Raw genomic sequence first — 26,829 nt, forward strand, 5'->3', positions numbered from 1 at the left:
CTTCCACCACAGTCCCCGACGCTGCTCTCATGATTCATTTTGTTTCTGAAGATAGATTTGATTTTGTAGCGAGTAACGAAGGTTTCAGGGGAAATGTATCGGAGTAAAAGTATCAGTTTTCTTTGCAAAATGTAGTGAAGTAAAAGTAAAAGTCAACAGAAATATAAGTAGTAAAGTAAAGTACAGATACCCAAAAAAACGACTTCAGTACAGTAACGAAGTATTTCTACTTCGTTACTGTACACCACTGGTATATATATATATATATTTTGTGTATTTTTTTACTGTTGATTTGCCGGACAACCAATTGAAACCCACGTACATGCATACATGAACATCCATATGCACACATACTTACCTGTTTTTCATTTTTTCGGTTTGGTTTTTTAAATTATTATTATTATATATTTGTTTTTCCTCCATCTCAAAAGGCTCAAGGACATTCTCACACACACACACTGACTATATGATATTTGCTGGCTTTTATCTTGTTATGTCTATGTATTGTCTTAATATTGTCTCGTGTCTTTCAATAAAAAAAAACCAGACAATTCAATTATTAATTAATTATTACCTATTGTTTCTCTGTCTTATGTCGTGTACAACATACTTTGACCTGAAGGCAACAATAAATGAGGCTACAAGTTATGTATTAGTGTCGGTGTATTTTAGCATTGTAGCATGAATCGATGCTGATCCTGGTCTGTGATCGGTTTAGTTCTGCTAACTTCATCAAACAGGTATTTCATTGATGAGCTCGTGAACTAAAACAATGAAATGACACACTGCAGGGGCTAAATGCTGGCGGTGCAAGTGTTAACAGTCACAAAAAGGGTAAATGTCCATACACATGCTTCATATTCATAGAAGAAAGATACTTTTCATGACTTCAAATAACGCCTAATGATCAACATGTATAGATTTCTTGCGACCTTTCTGCAGATTCGTCCAAACTTTACAACAAATAAAGGCTAGAAAACGTTGAAGACATTTGTTTTGGTCCAATATATGAGCATGTTTAGAGCGTGTTCACATGCAGGCACATGTTAAAATGTATTTTCTTCTTTTCATAACACATGTCGTCCAACATCTATGGTATCAGTGCCACCCTCCCTGATGGAAGTGATCCCGTCGATACAGCAGCGTGTAACATACCAGGACATCTACTCCCCCTCACACCCCTTCCCTCATCCAGCACCAGTCACTTTTTATCAGCACCAGTCACTTTTTATCAGCACCAGTCACTTTTTATTCTCTGCTGCTACTTGTTTAATCCTTTATCTAGGCCCTTATGTTCTTAACTTTATTCTATTTTATTCTATTATATGTTATATGTTCATGTCTATATTACACTGTGGGACTGCGAGAAACGGCATTTCGAATTTTCTGTATGCATAACACATGTGGAAACTTTGACAATAAAGTGAACTTTGAACTTTGAACTTTGAACTTGAACTTTGAAGCAGCAGTGATACGGCCCGCTGAGAACACACGTATCCAGCACAAAGCAGACTCAACCCAGGCCCCTTACACTGCACCCCGAGCCCCGTAATGAGAAACACCGTTTCTATCCCCTATCACAGGTGGCCTTCCGGATTCCTTTCAAATCAACATTTTCCCCACCCAACTATACGTTAAATAAATGAAATGGAGGCCGAGCGAGAGCCGCTTTGTGTTTCCTGGCTCTCGTTGGGCGTGTGACCATGTCGTCTCTCTGACAAAGGCATCTCTTTGACATTTCCCTTCTCATTAGTGCAGATGTGTTAAAGGCAGACGCAGACTGATACGCATAACAGCGCGCTCTCTCTCTCACACACACACACACACACACACACACACACACACACACACACACACACACACACACACACACACACACACACACACACACACACACACACACACACACACACACACACACACACACACACACACACACACACCTAATTAAAGCAGGAATACAATACAAGTCTGTGGGGGAAAATCTCGGTCCTGCTTCTTAATTAAAACCTCACAGATGGATTTTGATATCAGCTGGGTGAGGGGGGATACACACCTGCAAATCCCCCCACACACACAGTTCTCACAGATCCAAATGCCTCAAGTAAAAGTGCCTAAAAATAGCTCTGTCCTTTGCTCGCCTAACTTTCCGTCTCCGTTCTTTGTCTCCTGACATTTTGAAGCGAGTCGCTGTCCACTGAGGATGTAGGAATTTTCATTACGCCGCGATTAACTGCCGGGCTTACGGTGTGAAATAATATTGACAGCTCTTATTCCCACAGAGCTGAGGAACCACTTCCAAGCGCCGAGCCTGGATATTTAGATAATCCCTCCCAGGGAGCCCCCCCCCCCCCCCCCCCGGGAGAGGTCCCACACCATGCTTCACTGTATTACACCTAATCTCTGGAAAGGTGACTGGGGGACACACAAACGCTTGGCTCAGAGGGACGCGAGGGGAGGGGTGTGTGAGTGTGTGTGTGTGTGTGTGTGTGTGTGAGAGAGAGAGTGCCTGATTGTCTGTCAGTGTGTGTGGATGCGTTGTTGCACTTACCGCTTCTTGGTGCGCCCGTCTGGACGCCAGGGCCTCGTTCTTGGCTTCAAACTCGGCCTGGATGTTGTCTCTCCGTCTCATCACAGCCTAGGACAGATTCACACACAACAGACGAGCCTCGTGAGCGCTTTGAAGAGCGGTTCTGCGAATACGCTTAACGGATGATAACGGCGAACAGTCCCAATGGGATGAACCCAGGAATGAATGTAAAGGATTAGGCAAACCACACCCATAACAGACTACAAACACTGTGGCTTTGGAGGAGACGTGGCGACACAACAAGTGTTGTTCATGATGCAAAGCAGTCATGCAGAGCTGGAAAGAGGAAAGACAACTCTGAGTCAATCACACACTCTGTTTATCACCATACCGATGGCTCGATGAAGGTTATGTCAGTCAGTGTGTTGGTCCCCCACTTTGGTTCAAACTTGTGTAGTTATTAAAGTTTCCCAGAGTCCTGATGACTGTGGTGATCCCTGACTCTTCACTTATCCATTTAAAGGTGAAGCAGTTGGAGGGATCTATTAGCAGAAATGGAATATGTAGTTTCTTTAGTGTATAATCACCTAAGAATCTGTTTGCTTACAATGAGCCCTTCATATCTACACAGGTAGCAGGGCCTCTTCACGGAGTTCGCCACGTTGCACCGTTTCTACAGTAGCCAAGAACGGACAAACCAACCACTGGCTCTAGATGGCTTTCACATCAGTGCCCACAGTTCTCCTACACGCATGGCAAACAGGAGAAGTTTCAGTCGGTTGCAATCACAGTATCATCACATCCACAAGATGGATCGGCAACGTTTCATTCGTTGTCCCTCTTGAGGATGATTTGGTATCACGTTGGTGATCAGCACATTTTCCTTCCTCGGGTCAAAATGTTTATTTTTCAAACTCTTTGGTTTGTGACTAAAAACCTGCATCACCAATGACATTCCCATCAGGCCCAGCTTTACCTTCTGTTCAGTGCTTATTAGCTACTGTTAGCGTGCTAACACGCTAACTAAGATGATGATCATGGTAACATGCATAATGGCTAAACACCAACATGTTATTTTCGTCTCGTTTACCCGTCAAACCTCTGGTGTGTTAAAGGCCTTCAGTCGACTACTTTGTTGTGAACATCATTGAAAATGACGAGATAAAGTCTGGTACATTGATTCCAATGGCAGGCCCACTGTGTTACTGGCTTTGACTAAACAAAGTCCAAAGTGCAGCATGTTAACTTCCTGGTCAGGGTTTAGGGTGTCTGGCACTAGACACCATAGCCACGGGACTGAATCTAGAGTCTGGTTCATCGGGTTAGAACACCGGTAAGATCCCTAAAAAGGTCCATGCAGTGAATCGAGTCTTCACCACTGGGTCGGTACAGTCAGAGGTGTAAAAGTAGAGATGCCCCGATTGATCGGCTGTCCATTGTTATTGGCCGATAGCCTTGGCTAAACGGCTAACGTCAATGGAGGTTGCAGTGATCAGCGTTATAGTAAATATCTGTCATATTGGGCAAAGTCAATTGAAATGCTATCATGACGTTTTCAAATGTAGTCTTGTAAAAACGTAGTTTATGGTGAAAAACTTAAAAATATACAGTTGTTTAAAGGAGATGCATTCATATAAATATCAAAAAGACATTCGAGAGGGAAATATGACCAGTTTAACTTCCCCAGCACTAGCCTTATACATCTTATAATACATAAATACATTTCTTCTTTCTTTTTGAATCAAAGCAAATATTTCGAAAAAAATACAATAATTTATTTCTTGATTATTTGATCACTATAGACGATAATAGCAATTTTGGACGGGTTACACTGACTGAGTTCGAGTTAGAGTTACGGGTGGATATGGATCATTGATGATGGGCAGAGAAAAAGCTTTCGGGGCATCTCTACCTCTAAGTAGACGAGGTCCTATCTGTTTGATGAATATTTTCATCTACAGTCGCTGCCACGCATCAAGTTACAGCTGGATAACTATATTTAATAAGGATTTTATGAGGTCTGGTAAATGACGATGAGTGGACGAAGCCAATCGAATAGTGTGAACTTGATGATTCCTTTGTTCACTTTAACACCGGCTCTTTCACGAAAGAGGTGTTGATGATCCACAGTGGCATGCATTAACACTCCTAGCTCCAATGGACTTACACGGAGGCTGTGCTCCTGTTTGACCTGTTGATCAGAGCTCCATCGACGATGGCTTCATCGTTATCTCCATTCACCACGGACATTTGAGTAAACGAGCTCCAACGGGCCCCTGGTCTCACCTTCAGGGTCTCAGTGCAGAGGACGTACTCGTGCAGAGCGGGGACGAGGACTTCAGACAGATGCTGGATCTGCTCTTCCGATTCCTTACTGCACCGCTCCACGCAGCTGGCCACGCCATTCAGGGGCGCCGCCAGCTCCTCCTCTGACTCCGCCCACTGGGCGTAGGTGGGACTGTACAACTTCAGCTCATCAAAATATTCTGGAGGGAACAGAGGAGACGTTGAGACATGAACCAGCTGGATGGATTCAACGGTTAAAAAAAACACAACTTGGAATTTGTTTATCCAATATGAGAGGGAACTGACCAGCGCATGTAACTGAAAAGTATTGTGTATTGTTCTTAATGCGACTACAAGGAACTTTAATGTTGATGTTGGCGGCCGCTGTGTACAATCTTTCATTTTATATCTTAAGTTTTAATCGTTATTCCTTTTTTTTCCCCGACCTCAAGACATGTGGCCCTGCTTGGTTCCGACGCAGTATTTCTGAGTCTCTACGGAGCAGACATGGTGGAGATGAACTCCTCGGTGTGTCTGTTGGAGTACCTCTCTGTTCCTTGATGATCCTCTGGGTGACTTTGTCCACGGAGCAGATCTTGGTGCTGAAGTCCTCCACGTAGTCCTGCATCACAGTGAACTCCTCCGGCCGGCTCCTCAGGCCTCGCACCGAGTTAGCCACGGCCCTCACCGTCTCCCCCATCCTGCTCAGGAAGCCTGGGCCCTGTTTCTTGTGAGACAGCAACTCCTGCCGGGTGGGAGGGGGGGGGGGGGGGGGGTCAAACACACAAGGGCTTTAATTAAGCTGTGCATCAATGCTGAGTTCACAAAGGTTCACACTGGTCTAAATGCATTTCTTACAAGGCGATCTATAGAGGCCATGAATAAGATGCCTGATTGGGGGAATGAAGCTGAATGAAGAGAGAATTTCTGTTGAGCAGCAACTATTTGGCTCCAAGAAACCAAATGGCTAATATTTATGTAGCTTAGCGGGAAGTAATACCTTTTGCTCAAACGTTCTGCAAGCTCGGTTACTTATTGATACACTTGTTTTCTTTCTGAGAGAGATGAGAAGATCGATATCATCAGTTCAGAGTTGTACTGAGCTGGACGTGGTTAGCCTAGCTTAGCATAAAGACTGGAAGCAAGGGGAAAACAGCTAGTCTGGCTCTGTCCAAAGATCAAAGATACACCAACCAACATCTCCAACCCGCACCGACACACACATTGAGTATTTTACACTCAAAGTAAAGCTTTAGCAGTAAAACCAACTTCTTGATCCTTGGGAAGTGGAGTTCCAGTGTGTGTGTGTGTGAGAGAGTGTGTGTGTATGTGTGTGTGTGTGTGTGAGAGAGTGTGTGTGCGTGAGAGTGTGTGTGTGTATGTGTGTGTGTGAGAGAGAGACAGACCTGTGCTGTGAGGAAGACTTTGAAGTGCTGGCTGTTAGACAGTATGGGATGCACGGAGATCTTGTTGAGGAAGCGGTGCAGGGCTTTCCTCCTGGTGTCGATGAAGTCGTGGTTGAAGCGCTCCACCATGCCCTTCATCACAAACTTCTCCGGCAGCGGCTGAGGACACAGCGAGACAAGGATTCAGGCGCTATTGTGTACGTGTGGCATGTATATGGCGTTGCATTCATCTCAAAGCTTGTACATAGAAACCAGGCATGTGCATGGGATACGAACGCACAAAGCAGCAGCCGGGAGCGGAAAGGTGTCCTCCCGGGAAAGCATTTCTGCTGCCTATGCACAAATGAGTCTTTAATCATGAAATTCAAATGTTTTCTGAGGTGCCTGTTTTCAAAAGCAGATTTATTAATGTGTTAAAAATGCATATGCAGTGTGTGAATACATACTCTTATGCAGGTGTGAGTATATATGTCTTCATGCAGGTGAGTGAATATATATATATATGTGTGCATGCAGGTGTGTGTGAATAAATGTGTTTATGCAGGTGTGTGTGAATAAATGTGTTTATGCAGGTGTGTGTGAATAAATGTGTTTATGCAGGTGTGTGTGAATAAATGTGTTTATGCAGGTGTGTGTGAATAAATGTGTTCATGCTGTTTTATGGATATTGTCAATATGTTTATGCAGGTGTGTCAGAAGAATGTCAAATAGGTCTGAAGTATCTATTTTAAAACATTATTTCAAAAATGAAATATGTAAGTTTCTGGAAAAACCAGAGGAATCCTAGATGGAAATACCCTCAAAAACCCCAAACTCCACCGAGTGCTTTGGAAAGCTGCTGGCGGTGATGTCAATGTGTGACCTGGTGAATGAGCTGAAACATCTCAGCCTGCAGATGTGTCGAGCAGCAGGTGTGGTGTGCTGATACATACGTGGACAATGAGTGTCGGGTGGTTTTCTTCCAGTTTGCTTCGGAGCCACAGGAAGTCCTGGTAGCGCCGGCGTACCTCGTACTCACTGGAGTCAAACTCGCCCCGCGTAGTCTAGAGACAGAAGAGGATACAAATCAGTGCCAAGACAACATGAAGCTTTATTCCTGGTATCCCTTACTTACTTGCTTTGTGTAAAATGATGCACGAAAAATAATGTTTTGAACAATTAACGTTTAAGGGGTGTAACAACACATTATGTAACAGCGCTGCATTATGTCATAACTAAAAAAAACTTTCTTGTTGCCAAAAGCCGTGAGATGAAGACGAAAACCCCAAACATCTCTGGTCCCAAAGGAAGGTTCCCCGTCCTAAGACCAGCAGAGACAGCGGCTAAATCAGGACCTGCTCACCTTGGTCGCCACCCTGTACATGACGAAGGTTTCGATGGCAGTGACATGGCTCTCTGGGTTATCGACGGTGATGAAGATGTCTTGGGCGTCGGCATCCTGCTGCTGCTCCTCCTCCTCCAGTCGGTACTGGTTGACCATGGAGCTGGGAGAGTTGGGCATGGGACTTCCGTCTGCCAGCGATGTGTTCTGGACCAATGAGAGGACGCCACTGTGAGTCATGTTATTAGCAGATGCGAGTTCTACAAGCTCTGTCACTTTTCCCAAAGTGGCCGCTGTTCTTAAAAAGTGCAATGTCAAGCCATGTGCGCCGAGCATGCTAACCTAGCTGGTTAGCATGTACGTTCACTGCGACGCCACACATCTTCGACATCACGTCTGAACCTCTTCACAGTCTGGTTTGAATAGTTGTTCATGTATTAATGTTTAAAACTAACATTCTGGTCAGAGCTCACATGTGGCACCTTTAAACTAGATTGAGAGATGTTCTGCACTTTCTGTCAGGACATCGTTCGCAAAATTTGAAGAAAAAAACATTTTATTACAAGTTGAAAAAGAAGAAAAGCTCAGGAATCATAGACTTGATCTACATCTTACAAACTTTCAAAGACTAGAATTCGTTCCTGGGGCTCATTAATGTCTGTGTGCATTTTACTTCTCGAGTTATGGCCAAATAACAGTCGGTATTATCAGTTATCACCAGCGCAAGTGTACGTTTGTGCCAAATTTGAAGAAAGTCAGCCATTCCTGAGATACCGTGCACACAAGAATGGACCGAAAACATAAAGTCTTTCAGCAACGGCTGTCGTCAGCGCCAACCAAGTGTTTGGTGAAGAGATGCAAAAGCAGGAAATCAATGCAAGTGAAGCTTTTTCCTTCTTCTGGAGCGGTCGAGTGACATTCTTTCCACAGTGCTTTGGTGATAAGTAGGCTTCCCCTCCTCAGTCAGAGCGAGAACCCTAATGCTGCGTTCACACCGGTCGCGTTGATTTTTCAACGCACTGCACAATCGCGTCCAACGCGCCGCCGGTCGTGTTCACACCAAACGCCGCAAAATCTCGTAGCGCCGGAGAGGGGGCGTGGTTTATCGACTGGAAGGCGTTCACCTGGCCGCCATTTCTTTCCGCTGTCAACCGTGAAAGGAATAAGGACAATTGCTGCTTTGTACGTGTTGTGGAAGTCCCTCAAACATCGGAATGCCAAACGCCGTCATGTCTGGTTCATAACATTGTTCAGAGGAGCTCCGTGGATTGTATCGAGCTGTATTCACTGTGTCTAGCAAGCCACTGGTCGCTGTTTACTACAGCTGTAGGGACACAAAATAAACTGATTTGGCTGTGATTCAACGGCAATAAACCGACAAAAAGGGACTCCGAAATAACTACGTAATGATGCCGATTTGTAGGTTACTTGTCTTCTCAATGGAGCTCTGATGGATCGGTGCTAGGCTATGCTAACATCGTAGCAGCTCCACCAGCACTCAATAACGTCACGTAGACGTAAATACGGCAGCGTCTATTCATTGTTTGTACCGTATGGTTCACACACACACATGTATACACATAGTTTGGTCCGGTCTCTGTTGATATGAGGTATCGTAGCGCTCTGGGTGAACACAGACGGCTACAGGATTTATTTCCTGATTCAACAACGGCAGGAAGCCAGTGATGACAGGGGGAGCAACTCAACGCTGATAGGCTATCGCGCCACAGCGTCACGCGATTATGTCACTGAAGTTGAAAAATTTCAACTCGCGCGTTGGCGATTTTGCGGCGTCCAACGCGTCCACCGCGTCCAACGCGCCATCGCAAAATCGCGGCGCGCCAGTCTCATCACGTCTGTGCATAGACTTTGTATGTAATCTCGACGCGCGTCAAAAAATCAACGCGACCGGTGTGAACACGGCATTAGAGTTCTAAATCCTGTTGGCTGCAGTGTCTAAATAATAAGTCTGTCCTCTGCTGGCTGATCCACCATAATGGAACTGAATGGAACCGCCGTTGATGTTAGCCGTTAGCTCCTCTATAAGCAGGACTGTGCTTATGGAAAGACCCCGGATTTACTGAGTATCGGCCCCTGAGAACGATCACATGGATTTTGTACTTGCCCAAGCACACTGGAGTTTACTGGAGTAACGTAAATGTTGAGCCCTGCCTAACGGTTCCATCCAAAATGTGCTTTCATTGCGTGGAAACACACAACATAGGACAACGCCCACATTTCAAGGAGCATATTGTCATTGTAGAAGACTGTGGCTAGAAGTTTATCTTTGACTGCTAACTGAGGGAGCCATCTGGATCCCGTGGGCGCATTCTGAAATTCACAAACCTATCCAGATGGTGTATGGGGAAAGAATATGATTGAGGTTGAATATGCCCGGGGGGGGGGGGGGAAGAAAGGAGTGTATTAATACCCATTTAGTCCGTCCCTACACACACAGTGTACTGTAGAGTCAGTGATATGGAGGGAAACTGGTAAGATTAGGATCATTCCAAGCAACCGATACTAAGGAGCAACATCTCCAGTGGAACATCGATTTTGTCTATTTTAGGAAAAGGTCACTATTTTGGCAACTTTTTTGTATATGACAGAAACCCCTCCACATCTTATCTTTTAAATGATTGATATAATATAGATGAACGTTTAACTAGATGATGTGGAATTGCTTTCTATTCCGTCCAGCTCTCTCCAAACAGGGACTGCAGGAAAAGAAAATAGCTTTCCTGAATGAGACGCTGCAAAATTGAAAAAAAGGCAGTTTGAGGCACGTGGTAAAGCGTGGTTTATACTCGCCGCAGGTTTTTTCATGCTTTAGAAACAGGAAGTTTTGAAAATCTTCATTTGAGTAAATATTTTGCAGCCAAATCAATAGTCGTGTATTGTTTCTTTACAGGACTTGTATGAAGGTAGTACAGTAGTCCATGAATATGAGATATGAGTTGACAGATGATTACAATCCCTCCTCAGCACTGTAGAGGTTGGTTTATGGCTGGTTGTCAGTTAGTCTGTATGTTGTGACTGCACTGTTTTAACTGTTTGCTGTACGTCACGTATCGTGTGTATTATCTTTGATCTTTTCTCTGGACCTCCGGAAGATTAACGGGGATCCAGCTGATAAACAATAACAATGAACAGTCTATGGGCATAACTATGAGCTGCACTCGTTGTCGTTTCGATTCTTCACAGTTCGTGTTGTTTGGACGCGCTCTGCTCCCACATTTCAAACCAAATGTTTGATTTGATCTGATTGTTCTAACAGGCATCCATCTCATGCCGTAGTGCTTTAGTTTTACTTTTATTCTTTGAAACAGTTTGATGAGCAGAGAGCAGTATTAAACAGCTATTTCAACCTTTGTTTCATGATCCAATAATCTTACATATCTGAGTTTGATGGTACTTGTAGACTTCATGTGGTCAAGAGAGTTATATTTTCATTATTTTCTTCCACAGTACCGTACTGTGGCTCAGAAGGCAGAGCGGGTCGTCCCTCAATCAGAAGATGGGCGGTTCTAGTCCATGTCGATGTGCCCTTGGGCCAGGCACTGTCCAGGCTGTGCCATGGGGGTGTGAATGTTAGATAGTCTGACGGGCATGGTAGCCCCTCCCATCAGTGTATGAATGAGTAGTATGAATGTAGTGTTAAAGAGCTTATACTGAGCATGGCGTTACATCGAGTGTGTAGAAGGAATGGATCATCACGGTCAATATTTCAAATAGTTATAAGAAGAAAAATTTAGGTAATAGTTTAGGTGACTACCGTCCAACTATGGTGTGTCTCAGGTGTGTCTTGGTACTATACCATGCATGTGTGTGTACATACAAACACACTCCCTGCAGCTCTCACTTTGTACAGGAACAAACACAGTGTGTGTGTGTGTGTGTGTTAATGAGAACGTGGCAGCACGCTGCTGGAAACAACTACAAGCTATTTAACCCAAACCACATGCAGCGAGGAGCCACAATAACCAGCTGCCTCTGTGGTGAACTATCTGACAACGTCCACACAGCGCACAGCTACGGGAGCCGCTGGGGTTAAGTGTCCTGCTCAAGGACACATGGACTGCAGGAGCCGGGGATCGAACTACCGATCCTCTGATTGAAGGACGACCTGCTCTACCACTGAGCCACAGCCCACAATAGATCACACAACTATTTCAACTATTAACTGCCAAATATTGTGATTATTAATAGGTTTGAGTAAATACAATTGAAAGTGCCTCTCTACTAGACACACATCTGAACATGATGCAGTCCATACAACAACACCAACTACCTCAATGATCAACACTGACTTCAACTGACACCTGCATGACCGAGGCATCATACAAGTGGACTTCATGGCAGAACGGTTGTGTGTACATACTGAAGTGGCCACAGAGAGCACCTGATCACGCAGCCTGACTGCTGCTGATTTGCAACTAAGTCGACTGAAGCTGCAGTTCTGTTTGAGAGCTCCCTTTGTTCAGTCTGACCTAAATCAAGCCCGACAACACAGACAACACGGCCACATTCACCCTGAGCCTCCAATGATTGTAAGGCTGCTGTACCGTGTTCACACAGGTCACACATCACTCTGAAGTAAATACTCTACGTGTAGATTTAGTACATCGCTGTCGCCGTTAAAATGCATTATGTCTTTCGTTGTCATTCGTGGACATCGTACATCGAAGTGTTGGATTGTGTACATGTTGGTGTTGATTGTACGGTGCTATGAACCAATAGAAAAGCTGTTCAAATGTTCAAGTATCAATGAACTAAAGCACTTCTCCCTATAGCCCACCATGTCTACCTTTTTTTTCTTATTTGTTTTTAAAGTTGTGTGATTCATCTTCTTCAACATTTAACGTTACAATCTTTGACTCCAGTGTTGCGCTCTCATTGGAGCTCGGGCAGAGTAAGTCCAGTTATATGATTCAGAAATACGTTGTGCAAGAAATTGCAACTTTCTCGTGTGCATTATTGTATTGGAGCGAGGAGGCTGTACAGAAGTAAAAGCTTTTTAAAGTACTTTTTTTATCTCGAGTAAAGTTCTGAAACAAGTAAATAGACACCTAATTATTCAAAACCGGAACGGACTTGGTGTTAACGTGAGTCTGAGTGCAGCGGGTTGGGAGGTCAGCTCATCAGCTGATCCAGGACGTTCGGCTTCCTTCCCCTTTAAATGACAGCATATGGTCAGTCACTACATTGTGACCGGACTGCAGTAAGACGTACTAACAATAATTACGGTACTTTACAAGTTAAAGTTACAGCGGATGTGTTGGTGCCGGGGATCCACGTAGGGAGAAAGTCAATGGGAGCTGGAGAGAGTCTGACGCTTTCGCCTCATTTCTCAGGGAGTTCTTTTCTTTACCTTGCTGAAAACCTCCAGGTCGTCGTCCTCGTCCAGGTCCAACATGTGTCCCGAGAAGTCCGCGGGGACCGTCTGTCCGCTCATCTCGCTCTCGAACCGTTCACAATGAACCCAGCTCATGGGACAAAACTGGAAAAGGTAAACTTCCACTAGAACTTCAGAGCAGCAGAAAGACTCCGACAGCGACCCGAGAACAGGACTTCCTTTAACTGATTTCAAAATAAAAGCCGTCACTATCATCACTTGAGGGATAATGACTGGTTCAGCATTCACAAAAAGTTTTAACAACCTATTTTATGGTTTAAAGAGCATTAAGGAGATGTCCCCTCTTCTTAGCCTTTGCAAGGTTCCAGACATGGATTAGCTGAAAGAATAGCAAACATGATGGTTAATTTTACTTTAACATTAAGTAACATGTTTATTGTCGACTCTGTTTCCTTCTGGACGTTTGTACCATTGTCCAAACCGGAGTCAAATTCCTTTTTTTTTTACATACGCATATATCGGCCATTCCAGCCGATTGATTCCGATGAGTGATCGTAAAGTGAGTCGTTTAAAAATAGTTAAGGTTTTTATTTTGGCGGACAACCAGGGTACTTCCGGTACAGTGCTGTGCATTGACTGCAGCTGAAATGTTGAGCGCGCAGACGCGGAAATCACCACCACACGATTCAGCTGGCAGGCAGGAACATCTGAAAGCTCGTTTAGTTTTCCATAAGACTCAAACCAAAGGAAATATAACCACGATGGAGATATTCTGTACTGTGACATCGCCTCAAATATAATGAAAAAAAACCCTAATCGTTATTTTAAATAATCATTTTTGTGAAAGACTGCCATGCAGGCCACAATTACTGCCCTCACAGGTGAACTGTACTACAGCTGCAGTGTGGAGGCTGTAATTGTGAGTTAAACACAGTGAGCTTTCCATTGCAGTCTGTTATCCAGCAGGGCCGAGATCCTTCTTGTGGCACGCGTCAGTCTGTGTCACGCAGCGTCAGTCTGTGGCACGCAGCGTCACTCAGCGTCACTCTCTGTCACTCAGCGTCACTCTCTGTCAGTTCAGCGGAAAGATTCAGCTGTGGCACTCGAGCATAGTTCGGCAATTGTCAAGAAGCTGCGGAGCTGAGGGGGCGGAGCCACATTTCCTGAGACATTTCCTGAGAACACCCGTTGTTGTTACGACAGATCAGCTTCCATAAATCAGTTTTATGATTTTAGTTGAGTCACCGGAGCCCCCTGTTCTCTGTATGCATCCTTAGAGTAAGTACATTGTACTTTGTTGTTTCTCATTCATTTTATTTCAGTATGATTTTGCTGCTTTTGCAACAAAATGGAACATAATACACTTTCCAAATTATTACTTTTATAGTCACTTACAACAATCGGCTAAAATAATGAAAATAAATCATCCGTTTTAGAATCATTTAAAAGTATATATTAAAATTAAGACATAAAATGTCCAATCCAAAAATACATGTTTGAAAATATCTTCACTCTTCCTCTGCTTATATGTATATGTATGTCAGTAGGACATATGTTAACTGTTAACAGTTTACAGTATACTTAAATAAATATAAATAAATACAAAACACACACACACTTTGTACACACACTGCAGCAATTATTTTGCAGGAATATGAGCATATTTTCCCCCTCTGGCAAAATACAACACGTCTCATGCCTTATTTTATTTTACCAGTTGGTGGCGGTAATGCGCCAATTCGTTTGCCAACCGCCAGTACACCAAAAGGGAGGAGAAGAAGAAGCTTTCGCGTGCCTGTGTTGTTGTGCTCATGAGCGACAGCGCTATGTACCCCGTTGTAATAATACTATGAGTGAGGAGCGGAGGACCCAGTCCTGCTGCCAGGACGGAGTCATCAGAGTAGTGTAAAAAAAGTATTTCAATCGGCGCAGGGTGACAGAGGGTTACGCAGAGTGACAGAGCGTGAAGCAGGGTGACGGAGCGTGACGGAGCGTGACGGAGCGTGACGCAGGGTGACGGAGCGTGACGCAGGGTGACGGAGCGTGACGCAGGGTGACAGAGCGTGACGCAGAGTGACGGAGCGTGACGCAGGGTGACGGAGCGTGACGCAGGGTGACGGAGCGTGACGCAGGGTGACAGATATTTGATGTTGATGGTTAATTTGCAACCAAGTTGTATACATCATGTATTTACTTGTTATTTGTATGTAATAGAAAAGTGAGCATGTGTAGTTCATGAAGCAATAAATAATGACAATTGAAAAATATAGAGAGATGTTTGGTTCATTCTTTTCAAACACTAAGCCTAATTTACCTGAGTCATTGATTTAATTGTCACACTTAAATCCTGAATTGACTGGTGAAACAGAAGACGTTAAAGGCCAAGATGAGAAGATATAATGTTGGTCAAATACTGTGGTCCAAATTCAATTTATTCAGTTTTATTGGCATTGAGATATAGAAAGTTTGACTCTAGAATATTCAAACAATTCCGAATCTCACAAGACAAGAGCAAAAACAAGATGAATGTGTTCTCCTTTCTTCGTTGCTGTCATGTTAACTGTCTTGTGACCCCTAAGATTGATCTCTGGAGCTGTAGGTGGATGCAGACTGTCAGAAGTGTTACTATTTTGAAAATGTATCACTGATTGTGTTACTATGGTAACTGAAGCAAGGTCCACTGGAGGCTGTTTAATAATAGAGTGCAGTGATGAGATTAACGTGTTATACATTCATAATATTAGCAATTTCCTGCCACGTTTTTAATATTTTGTGATCCTATATTGAACGTAATTTTCTTTTCTTTCTCGGAACTGAATCACGCTGCAAGCAATCGGTCCATTTTGTAGCCTCAGATGGCTTAATTGTTGCTGAAAGAGCACTCTTCTAACGTGCATTTATTAACATAGCTGTATAGTAGTAGTGTGATGGCAATAACATAACGAAAATAATGATGTGGCCTGCTGTACATGTGTTAAGTAGTAGCCTATGTAACGTAGCCTATAAAACAATCAATACATATGGTAACATATACTAACAATGATAATAATATACTGTGTTGTCAAACTTGTTTCAACTTGTTTATCTGCTTTTTATATGTTGTGATGACTTCCATAACAGGACAACTACGTTTATTTAACACAAGTAGGAAATGGCATTTAACACGCAAGCTATTTAAGTAGAACTTCCACCGTGCTACCGCAATACAGAGTGGACATGCACGGCCAACTGACGTTGTTAATACGGGACCCTAACCTCCATGGAAGGAAAATGAAAGACACGTTTTTTTAACTGTTGGCTGTACATGACCAGTCCATACAGCGTATTGATCTTTTAACAATTTAGTCTAGCCTATTTCATACGAATGTCTTCCGTGTGGAAACAGCCCAATTTCCCTTAAAACAGTGCTCACATGTTTACACCAAAAATAATCATATAAATATATAATGCCGAACAAAAATAGGCAAAACTATTTTGCCGAAATGATGTCAATAATGACTGATTACTTCATTTAAAAAAAAGTTTAGAAAAAACAAATCTCTCTGACAAAAAAATAGGTCTCATCGGATCTAGCCCACACCCCTTGCGTCGGTGGAATTTTAAAATCAGAGGTGAGATTAGGCTGTAAATGGGCCATTGGCGCCGTGTTAGGTCGAGAAGTAGAGGTGAAGTGTGTCCGAATAATTTCAAAACCTTTAAACTTAACACTACCTTTTTTTCGGATGTATAGATGTCAAAGACAATTTGAAATAGATTTTCTTTGTACTGGGCATCGACATTGAACATGGTCATAAGGACTAAACCATGGCAGGTAAGGATGAGTGCACTTTGAGACTATGCCTCCACGCTGCAGTACCTCGAATTATTCCTACTTCGAAAATTACTTCAAAAAATCGTAACTTCATTGGTAACTTCATTGGGGTTAGGTGATTTAAAGATTTAAAGTTGCCTGCAGCCTCGGTTAGGCTGGGCTTTTTATACAAAATAGCAGTGACGAGGTCGAGATCTACCAAATCCAGCCAACAAACAGAAAGACGCGACGGCTCAAGTGATTTCAACATGGCGACAGATGAAAGTCTGTTCTTGTCACGGGAGTTCACAGATAGGACCCAAACGCAAGACCACAGGAGACAGAAGTGAATGTTAATCAGGTTTTATTTAGACAGGTGGGTTGCTGGTGTGGAGCCCGTGGTCCGACACCCGAGCGGCAGATCGACGGTGTGAGGCCCGTGGCTCGACACTGGAGGGCTGGTGAGTTGACGGCGTGAAGTCCCGTGGCTCGATGCTGGAGTCGACAGATCGACGGTGTGAGTCCCGTGGCTCGACACTGGAGGGCTGGTGAGTTGACGGCGTGAAGTCCCGTGGCTCGATACTGGAGTCGACAGAGTGTAATCCGTAGACCACAAGGAGGGCAGAGCGGCGGCGTGTATCCACAAACACAAGGAGGGCAGAGGATGCCACGGGGTTTCAGCGGGTTAAAGACGGTACGACCTGACAACCCCAGACTGCAGGGCCAGAGCTTATATAGTGGCAGGATACTCATTAAGGGGCCCTGAGTCTGGTGTGTCAGGCTGCAGGAGGTGATTGGCTTGAGTGTCCTCAGCTGTGCCCAATTAAGGGTGCGGCCCTGGGAGGTGTCGGGTCAGACAGGGATCCTGGATCCTGACAGTTCTGAGTTTCGCGAGCCTGCTGTCTTGCGACGGACGGACCAAATTTGTATAAAGTTGAATGCGGGTCGTGTTTATGCAAATGTGGATGCATTGAATGGTCAGTCTATCTTGCTCTCCAATAAAAAAATTAATGGGATCCATAAACTTCACATACGTCCACGGATTTGGTGTATCTTCACCTTTTAAAGATTTGACATCCACACCGGCATGTAGTGTAGTTGGCCACGTTCGTCACCCAGCCTCATTCAATTCAATATCTGTATGATATATTTACTGGTTCTAGTGGGTGTCAGAAATACAACAATAAAACAAAGGTATGTTACTTTTTTGAAAGACATCCAGCATTGATCACTGTCATGCAGTAGATGTATTTATTATAAGGTATTTAATAACTAATAGAAGTTGCTGCCACGGCCGTCGCCACTAGATGTCACTGTAGGCTACAGTGTGCGCAACATGTCAAGAAATAACGCAAATAAGAATAACGCGTTTTACTGGAACTAGGCTGGTAGTGCATCTATAGTGATGGCACACAGACATTATTTTTGGTAATAACCCCCCTTCCCCAGAAGTAGGCCTATACACAGATTTATAGGCCTACCAATAACTAGTAGGAGACAGAGTTGTATAACATTGCCATGTTACCTCATAACTAGATGCAAAACATATTTGTATTTGTATTTGCCAGCACAGCACGAGTAATGACTAACATTTGTAAAATGTTTTAGACTGCACAGATGATGAACAGGCTGAAGAACATCCTGCCTGTACCAGGAACAGTTGAGCAGACGATGTACCTGGAAGAAGTGATTCTGCCAGAGGTATGATTCATAGTATTCAACAAAAAATAATTAAAATTATTAATAATAAAATGATTATACACATAATACACAATTGTGAGAAACAAAACCATCCCATTTTTAATAATAAATGTTATGTTGTTTGAAATACACTGTCACTTTGTTTTTGATAACATATACCGGTACCCACGCTTTACTGTTAGCCAGTGAATGTATGCTATTTTTATGAAAAACATAAGCATAAACCTTTGACTGTATGACTGTACACATATATTTGCTCTTGACAGCAGTGTAATAAATACATAACATACAGCCCAAAAATATAATTTTTGGCCATACTTAACTTTGGAGTTTTATTTTGACCAAGCTTTCCGGTGGCCCTGCTGATTGTTTTAGGCACAAATAATGCTTTAATAAAGAGTTGGTGAAATTGTTACACATTGGATTAATTTGATTTTCCAATTTTGTACACCTTACACCTCTGGAATAAATGAAATGTGGTCACAATATGTGCATTCATGTTGCTTTTAAGGTAACAATTCTGTGGCTGAGGAAAACGTTTGGTCTTTGGCGACATGAGGCAGAAAGTATCCTTTTGAAACAAGAAGATGCACAAAGGTAAGACCTCATTGTGAGATCTAAGTAATTCCTTCGCTTTTGGGAAAGTAAATATGATAGTGGGGGGTGCTTTGTGGTTAGCAACAGGTGGAGAGCTAGGTGGAAGTATCGTTAAACTTCACTTTGCATTTCTCCTGTTGCTTGCCTCCTTGAGTCTTTGTTTTTATGTAGTAGGCCAACGTATGTCTGTAATGGATAGAAATCTGCATAACAGCCATAACTAGGATATATATATATATATATATATATATATATATATATATATATATATATATATATATATATATATATATATATTTTTTTTTTTTTTTTTTACACAGCAAGGAAACAAACAAGTTGTGTGATGAAGGGCAAAGTCACCTTGGGACAATGAAATTGATATAAATCAAAAAATTTCAAGGTTAATAATGAATAAATTAAGAACTGTGTTTCTACGGCTAACTGTATGCCGATACTCAGTTTGCCATAAGAATCCAGCATTCTCTGTAAAGTGTGAACTTTTCATCTTCTAGAGAAAAGTAAATTCTGAAAGTAATGTCACAATTTATTCTCTTTCTGTTCATTTTAAGTAGTAACACAACCAGCACTGCAGCCCAAGACCCGACAGACCAACAGGTAATTATTGTGCAAGTCTGATATTGTTATGTGGGAGTTCGCAGGTAGGACCCAAACGCAAGACCACAGGAGACAGAAGTTACTATGAACAGGTTTTATTTCGAATGTGTGAAGGTGTGGAGCCCGTGGTCCGACACCAGAGTGGCAGAGCGACGGTGTGAGGCCCGTGGCTCGACACCGGAGGGCTGGCAGCTTGACGGCGAGAGTAGTCCGTGTCACACAAGGAGGGCAGAGCGGAGAAGTGTAATCCGTACACACAAGGAGGGCAGAGGATGCCACGGGGTTGACGCGGGTGAAAGACGGTACGACCTGACAACCCCAGACTGCAGGGCCAGAGCTTATGTAGTGACAGGAGACTCATTAGTGGGCCCTGAGTCTGGTGTGTCAGGCAGCAGGAGGTGATCAGCTGGAGTGTCCTCAGCTGTGCACACTCAAGGGTGTGGCCATGGGAGGCGTCAGGTCAGACAGGGATCCTGGATCCTGACAGATATAGCATGTCTGAACATATCATTACACAGTTAAACAAAGGGTTTAGCATTACGTCTCCCTCCTGCAATATAAGAACACAACAGCAACATTTTCCACCCTAATTGGATGGCGAATTCCAAATTGGGGTTCCACTACATTATTCACGCTCCAGTAAAATCCTGCTTATGATCCCCCACCATCATTACAGAAAAGTTTGGTTATTGTCTCCTATAACAGCCACCCGATCCAACGTTTGCTTGGTTTGACACAACATACATGGTGCTCACGGACCTCCAGTCGGGTACACAAGCATTATGTGCACATCACTGTCAACGTTTGGAAAAAGTATTACTGTGCTGATGTAGCATTACAATGTATCACTTCTTTATTGTTGAAATTAAATGTGCTATTTAGTTATTGTTTCATATTTTATAGTCAAAGTGACTTAAAAACGAAATGTACTTCAAATGAATGGTGTTTTTTTATAATGCTCCTTTTCTTCAAATGCAGAATGATGGCAAATTCAGACGACTGGAACACACTTTGTTGGCAGCCAAGTGGTGCCAGACCAAGGTGTTCAAGGGAACAGTCACTTTGCCAGAAGTGACAAATATGGACAAAGACAACCAGCTGAAAGCGCTAGACGACCTTCAAAATATGAACATGGATGAAGAAGAAGACGAAGACTCACCACGAAGTGTCTTTGTGTTTGCATTCAAATATGAGAGTGATTACGACATGTTTTGTGAGGAGTTTTTAGATAAGGGCTACAAGGTGGATGGTTCATTTCAGGAATGTGATTAGTTTCCATGAGCAAAGAAGGGACAAATGTTTGGGTCCCCTATAGTATGACAGGCTTGGCACAGGGGAGGAGTTTCAGCTTGCGTGTTAAATGCCATTTCCTACTTGTGTTAAATAAACGTAGTTGTCCTGTTATGGAAGTCATCACAATATATAGCACAACATATAAAAAGCAGATAAACAAGTTGAATACAAGTTTGACAACACAGTATATTATTATCATTGTTAGTATATGTTACCATATGTATTGATTGTTTTATAGGCTACGTTACATAGGCTACTACTTAACACATGTACAGCAGGCCACATCATTATTTTCGTTATGTTATTGCCATCACACTACTACTATACAGCTATGTTAATAAATACGTTCAATATAGGATCACAAAATATTAAAAACGTGGCAGGAAATTGCTAATATTATGAATGTATAACACGTTAATCTCATCACTGCACTCTATTATTAAACAGCCTCCAGTGGACCTTGCTTCAGTTACCATAGTAACACAATCAGTGATACATTTTCAAAATAGTAACACTTCTGACAGTCTGCATCCACCTACAGCTCCAGAGATCAATCTTAGGGATCACAAGACAGTTAACATGACAGCAACGAAGAAAGGAGAACACATTCATCTTATTTTTGCTCTTGTCTTGTGAGATTCGGAATTGTTTGAATATTCTAGAGTCAAACTTTCTATATCTCAATGCCAATAAAACTGAATAAATTGAATTTGGACCACAGTATTTGACCAATATTATATCTTCTCATCTTGGCCTTTAACTTCTTCTGTTTCACCAGTCAATTCAGGATTTAAGTGTGACAATTAAATCAATGACTCAGGTAAATTAGGCTTAGTGTTTGAAAAGAATGAACCAAAGATCTCTCTATATTTTTCAATTGTCATTATTTATTGCTTCATGAACTACACATGCTCACTTTTCTATTACATACAAATAACAAGTAAATACATGATGTATACAACTTGGTTGCAAATTAACCATCAACATCAAATATCTGTCACCCTGCGTCACGCTCTGTCACCCTGCGTCACGCTCCGTCACCCTGCGTCACGCTCCGTCACCCTGCGTCACGCTCCGTCACCCTGCGTCACGCTCCGTCACCCTGCGTCACGCTCCGTCACGCTCCGTCACCCTGCTTCACGCTCTGTCACTCTGCGTAACCCTCTGTCACCCTGCGCCGATTGAAATACTTTTTTTACACTACTCTGATGACTCCGTCCTGGCAGCAGGACTGGGTCCTCCGCTCCTCACTCATAGTATTATTACAACGGGGTACGTAGCGCTGTCGCTCATGAGCACAACAACACAGGCACGCGAAAGCTTCTTCTTCTCCTCCCTTTTGGTGTACTGGCGGTTGGCAAACGAATTGGCGCATTACCGCCACCAACTGGTAAAATAAAATAAGGCATGAGACGTGTTGTATTTTGCCAGAGGGGGAAAATATGCTCATATTCCTGCAAAATAATTGCTGCAGTGTGTGTACAAAGTGTGTGTGTGTTTTGTATTTATTTATATTTATTTAAGTATACTGTAAACTGTTAACAGTTAACATATGTCCTACTGACATACATATACATATAAGCAGAGGAAGAGTGAAGATATTTTCAAACATGTATTTTTGGATTGGACATTTTATGTCTTTTAATTTTAATATATACTTTTAAATGATTCTAAAACGAATGATTTATTTTCATTATTTTAGCCGATTGTTGTAAGTGACTATAAAAGTAATAATTTGGAAAGTGTATTATGTTCCATTTTGTTGCAAAAGCAGCAAAATCATACTGAAATAAAATGAATGAGAAACAACAAAGTACAACGTACTTACTCTAAGGATGCATACAGAGAACAGGGGGCTCCGGTGACTCAACTAAAATCATAAAACTGATTTATGGAAGCTGATCTGTCGTAACAACAATGGGTGTTCTCAGGAAATGTCTCAGGAAATGTGGCTCCGCCCCCTCAGCGCCGCAGCTTCTTGACAATTGCCGAACTATGCTCCCACAGCTGAATCTTTCCGCTGAACTGACAGAGAGTGACGCTGAGTGACAGAGAGTGACGCTGAGTGACGCTGCGTGCCACAGACTGACGCTGCGTGACACAGACTGACGCTGCGTGACACAGACTGACGATGCGTGACACAGACTGACGCTGAGTGACGCAGAGGTGCCAGTGCCACAAGAAGGATCTCGCTGTCTCTCCTGTTATCTGTCCCTGCACTCGTATATGAAACTTTTTACTCGCTGACCATCTCGACCAGGGCAAGAAATATTGTATCTCAGTACGACCTTTCTGGTACAATAAAGGATAAAAAAAGAAAAATCAGTGCTCCAAATTCAGAAATATAATGAAATGTATAAATAACAGTATATATAGTAGTTTGTTTAAATTGCATACCTTGGTGTTTTCTTTTTTAATTTGATTTCTAATTTCTACGTTTGATGCAGGCGGCAACCTTCGGTTCTGTGTAGTGAAGCCAATGTGGAAGTGTCATATAACGTGCATTCTCTCTAATGTCCACCAGGGGGCGACTCCTCTGGTTGTATAGACGTATATGAGGAAATGACTCTACTTCTCTCTTGATTTATTACCTCAGTAAACATTGTAAACATGAGTTTATGGTCTCAATCTCTAGTTTCAAGTCTTCTTCAATACAGCATGATCCATTTAGAGTCAAACAGACCATAACGCAGGGGATGCTTTAGGGCGGGGCTACACAGTGATTGACAGGTTGCTGCCGTTACCAGAGCTGTATACGTTCCAAATATGGTAACTTCCGTTCATCAGTTGCGAAAAAAGACGACATGGCGACGGCCGTAATACAAGTTGGCGACGGAGAGATCGCTGAACTCAAGGCTTCATAACAGCAGTCCACAAACCAATGGGTGACATCACCATGACTATCTCCACTTCTTATATACAGTCTATGGGTGACGTCACTAAAACAAAGTCCATATTTGATACAGTCTTTGCCCAGAACCACATGGGGACTGGAGTTTCAGCAGGAAGGCCTACCAGTCGTGTTGAGAATACATCAGTTGAAACTCAATCATATGATACCATCAAGGGAATGGCCCAGTCAGAGTGGAGCGGATATAACAGGAGCAGCTCTGGAGTTCAGTATAGGAAGTGTGAGGTCATGCTGACTTGTGTATGGTAGTTGTGTTTGTTTTGTATTTGATAAAGCAGGGTAAAAAGATTGCAATTGTAATTTATCTTAATTAGATGTGATGTATTTGATGACTGTATACATACATGTTTATGGTGATGTATTGTCTTAACACCAACATCCACTTTGGAAATAAGTGTCTCTTTCTCTTTCATGTGCTCAGCATAGACTGTATACAATAAGTAGACGTCAGGTGGAGGAGTGATGTAGTGACGCTGTCAAAATATGACAGAGTAATGAAGTAGTCTTTAATATTGAAAGGTCGTGCTTCTTCTCTAAAATCTTCCTCTGAACTCAAACAGAAGTTTTATTTTCGCTGTCAAGCGCCTTTCCCTGCAGGTGGCTAATCATGATTTGCAGACCCCCGCCCTCTGTAAACTATTGTAAGCTGTTATGTTGAGCACGTTAAGAGCGCGAGGAAGCAGTGTTCCTGTGGATGTGTTTGGTGCTTTTATTGTGAAGGATGAGACGGAAGGAGAAAAAGAGGTCCTGGTGAAGTGTGGGACAAGTGAATAGAGTTTCTGCCGTCTTGACGCAGATTACGCAGCCCCGTGTTTATTATTTTATTATTATCATAAAGTATAGGCGCAACAATAACCAAATGGATGAATCCAAAAAAGAAAAGTCACGGATAAAAATAGAGAGTTTAATTCTGCGTGGACGTCTTCATTTGCTTTCAGTGCCAACGATGCTGGTTTACTGTAAAGTACTGTTGAAAGACACTTCCAGAACAAGCACACATCATGTCCTGAAAAGTATCACGCTGGAGGTGAATGAAAAATAGCGATTTCTCAACTGCTGCAGCAAACTGAGCAGTTTTTTTTCTCCTCTTCATAAGAGTTTGATATTGTTCTATCAGGTAAAAAAAATTCTTTATTCGTGTTCTACAATTTCATAAATACAACAAACTATAGTTTTTGTATGTATAATATAACTATAACTTTATACGCTGTGATATCTAACTTTGGCTCCAGACATTTTATTTGGTGAAAAATAGGGCAAAAATGGCTCTTTGGATAGTAAAGGTTGCCGACCGGACTAAAGCCTCCAAGCATGTTTTTAAAAACATTTCTGTTGTTTTTTTATATTCTGCAATACAAATATATCTATCAATCAATCGCTGGACGTTGTGTCATCGCTGTAAAACATGCAGAGATCTTGATTGCTGAAGTGTCACAGCTGTGGTCACGGTCTCGCTTTTGAAACTGCCTCATAAGCGAACCTCATGGAGAGAAGTCTGACAAATAAAAAGCTGTTTTGGAATGCTAAGCCTGGTTTTAAAACAATTCTTAAATTATTCGTTTGAACAATACTCATACTGTTAATGTCTTAAAATACCAAAAGTATGTCGGTAGTCTTAACAGGCCTTGCTACTTGTTGAAGTCACCCCATGTTGCAGAAGGACAATAAATGATCCTTAAATGTCCAAATCCGGCCTTTTGCCTGCTTGGTCTCACCTGTGTGAGCTCATCTCATGCTCAGCCAGCGCACCGCACCTGGAACAAAGTGTATTGTATTCCTGCGTATTTGGCAGAGCAAGACTTCCATCACCTTCAGCCTTGTCAACACTTGGCTGCACAGTCGAACTCTCCGTCGCCTTGAGGACTTAAACAACTGTCATAACACAGAAGCGAGAGCGCGGGCTAACACGAGGGAGCCGTGTACAGACGGAGCATGCATTTGCATAATGTGATCATAATCTTTATTTACTCCGGCGTGGCCGGCCGGCCGGGCGGGCTGCACCGGCACACGGCAGAGGAGGAACCATAAGATGTCACTGTTGCACAGGCCGAGCTGCGCGTCCCGATCAGCGCGATCCTCTCTCTCTCTCTCTCTCTCTCGCTCTCTCTCTCTCTCTCTCTCTCTCTCTCTCTGTCGCTCTCTCTCGCTCGGTCTCTCGCTCTCTCTCGCTCGGTCTCTCGCTCTCTCTCTCTCTCTCTCTCTCGCTCTCTCTCTCTCGGTCTCTCGCTCTCTCTCGCTCGGTCTCTCGCTCTCTCTCGCTCTCTCTCTCTCGCTCTCTCCCTCTCTCTCTCCCTCTCGCTCTCTCTCTCTCTCTCTCTCTCGCTCTCTCTCGCACTCGCTCTCTCTCCCTCTCTCTCTCTCTCTCTCTCCCAGTGTTCATCAGCACAGCTGCTGCCTCACACATCCACCATTCTGTCAGTCCACAGCAAGCAAGGAGCAAAACAGTCAAACATATTCTTGGAATAACAATTGCTTTTCCAGGCCATTTTCCCTCATCTTGTGCTCGTCCCTGCCATATTACTTCATAGAAAAATAAATCTAAGAGATTATAGAGGGTAAAAAAAGAAAATAAAAGCAAAAAATTATATACCAACGCCTCTGAAATCATTTCCTCCTATTGCATGCACGCCCTTATCTGTTTTGCAAAAGACATTTCACCATCAGCTGCAGATGTCCACACATGTGTTGTTTAGGTTTGTGCGTTCTGCTTTCCTTTGGTCAATATTTCTATACAAAGTATGTTACAAACAAATAAGTGTAAATATGGCAGAGACAACACATGTCTGATAGAAGATTTGCTCTTTCATATCTGGAGTATTTCATAGGCCATACATTATTTGCTCTATGTACAAAGCATTCTGTTATGGCATTGTAGGCCCATGTGGATATGACATGTCAACACGTTCTCACTCCCAACTCCTCAAATACAGACGCTCCACATGTCAGGGACGGCGTGCTCGTTTCACACATTGTATCTTTTGAAAATAAACTTCCGTGCTCGCATGACACGTACAGTTTCCGCT

At 42.9% G+C, this 26,829-nt stretch overlaps 1 protein-coding gene across 1 annotated transcript in view; it reads right to left on the minus strand.

Annotated features, from left to right (window-relative positions):
* The window catches only part of snx7 (sorting nexin 7), a 38,872-nt gene extending 25,806 nt beyond the window's left edge, over nucleotides 1-13,066 (minus strand). Inside the window, exons 1-7 of the mRNA XM_079291570.1 lie at nucleotides 12,915-13,066; nucleotides 7,565-7,750; nucleotides 7,155-7,265; nucleotides 6,223-6,381; nucleotides 5,363-5,561; nucleotides 4,817-5,016; nucleotides 2,552-2,638 (exon numbers count right to left, since the gene is read on the minus strand). Coding sequence (XP_079147696.1) covers nucleotides 2,552-2,638; nucleotides 4,817-5,016; nucleotides 5,363-5,561; nucleotides 6,223-6,381; nucleotides 7,155-7,265; nucleotides 7,565-7,750; nucleotides 12,915-13,034 — 1,062 coding nt within the window. The 5' untranslated portion in view covers nucleotides 13,035-13,066. The remainder of the gene's footprint in view (nucleotides 1-2,551; nucleotides 2,639-4,816; nucleotides 5,017-5,362; nucleotides 5,562-6,222; nucleotides 6,382-7,154; nucleotides 7,266-7,564; nucleotides 7,751-12,914) is intronic.
* Between the last annotated feature and the right edge of the window lie 13,763 nt (nucleotides 13,067-26,829).

The sequence above is a fragment of the Melanostigma gelatinosum genome (genome assembly GCF_949748355.1).
Source record: "Melanostigma gelatinosum genome assembly, chromosome: 20".
In the NCBI taxonomy this organism is placed as follows: domain Eukaryota; kingdom Metazoa; phylum Chordata; class Actinopteri; order Perciformes; family Zoarcidae; genus Melanostigma; species Melanostigma gelatinosum.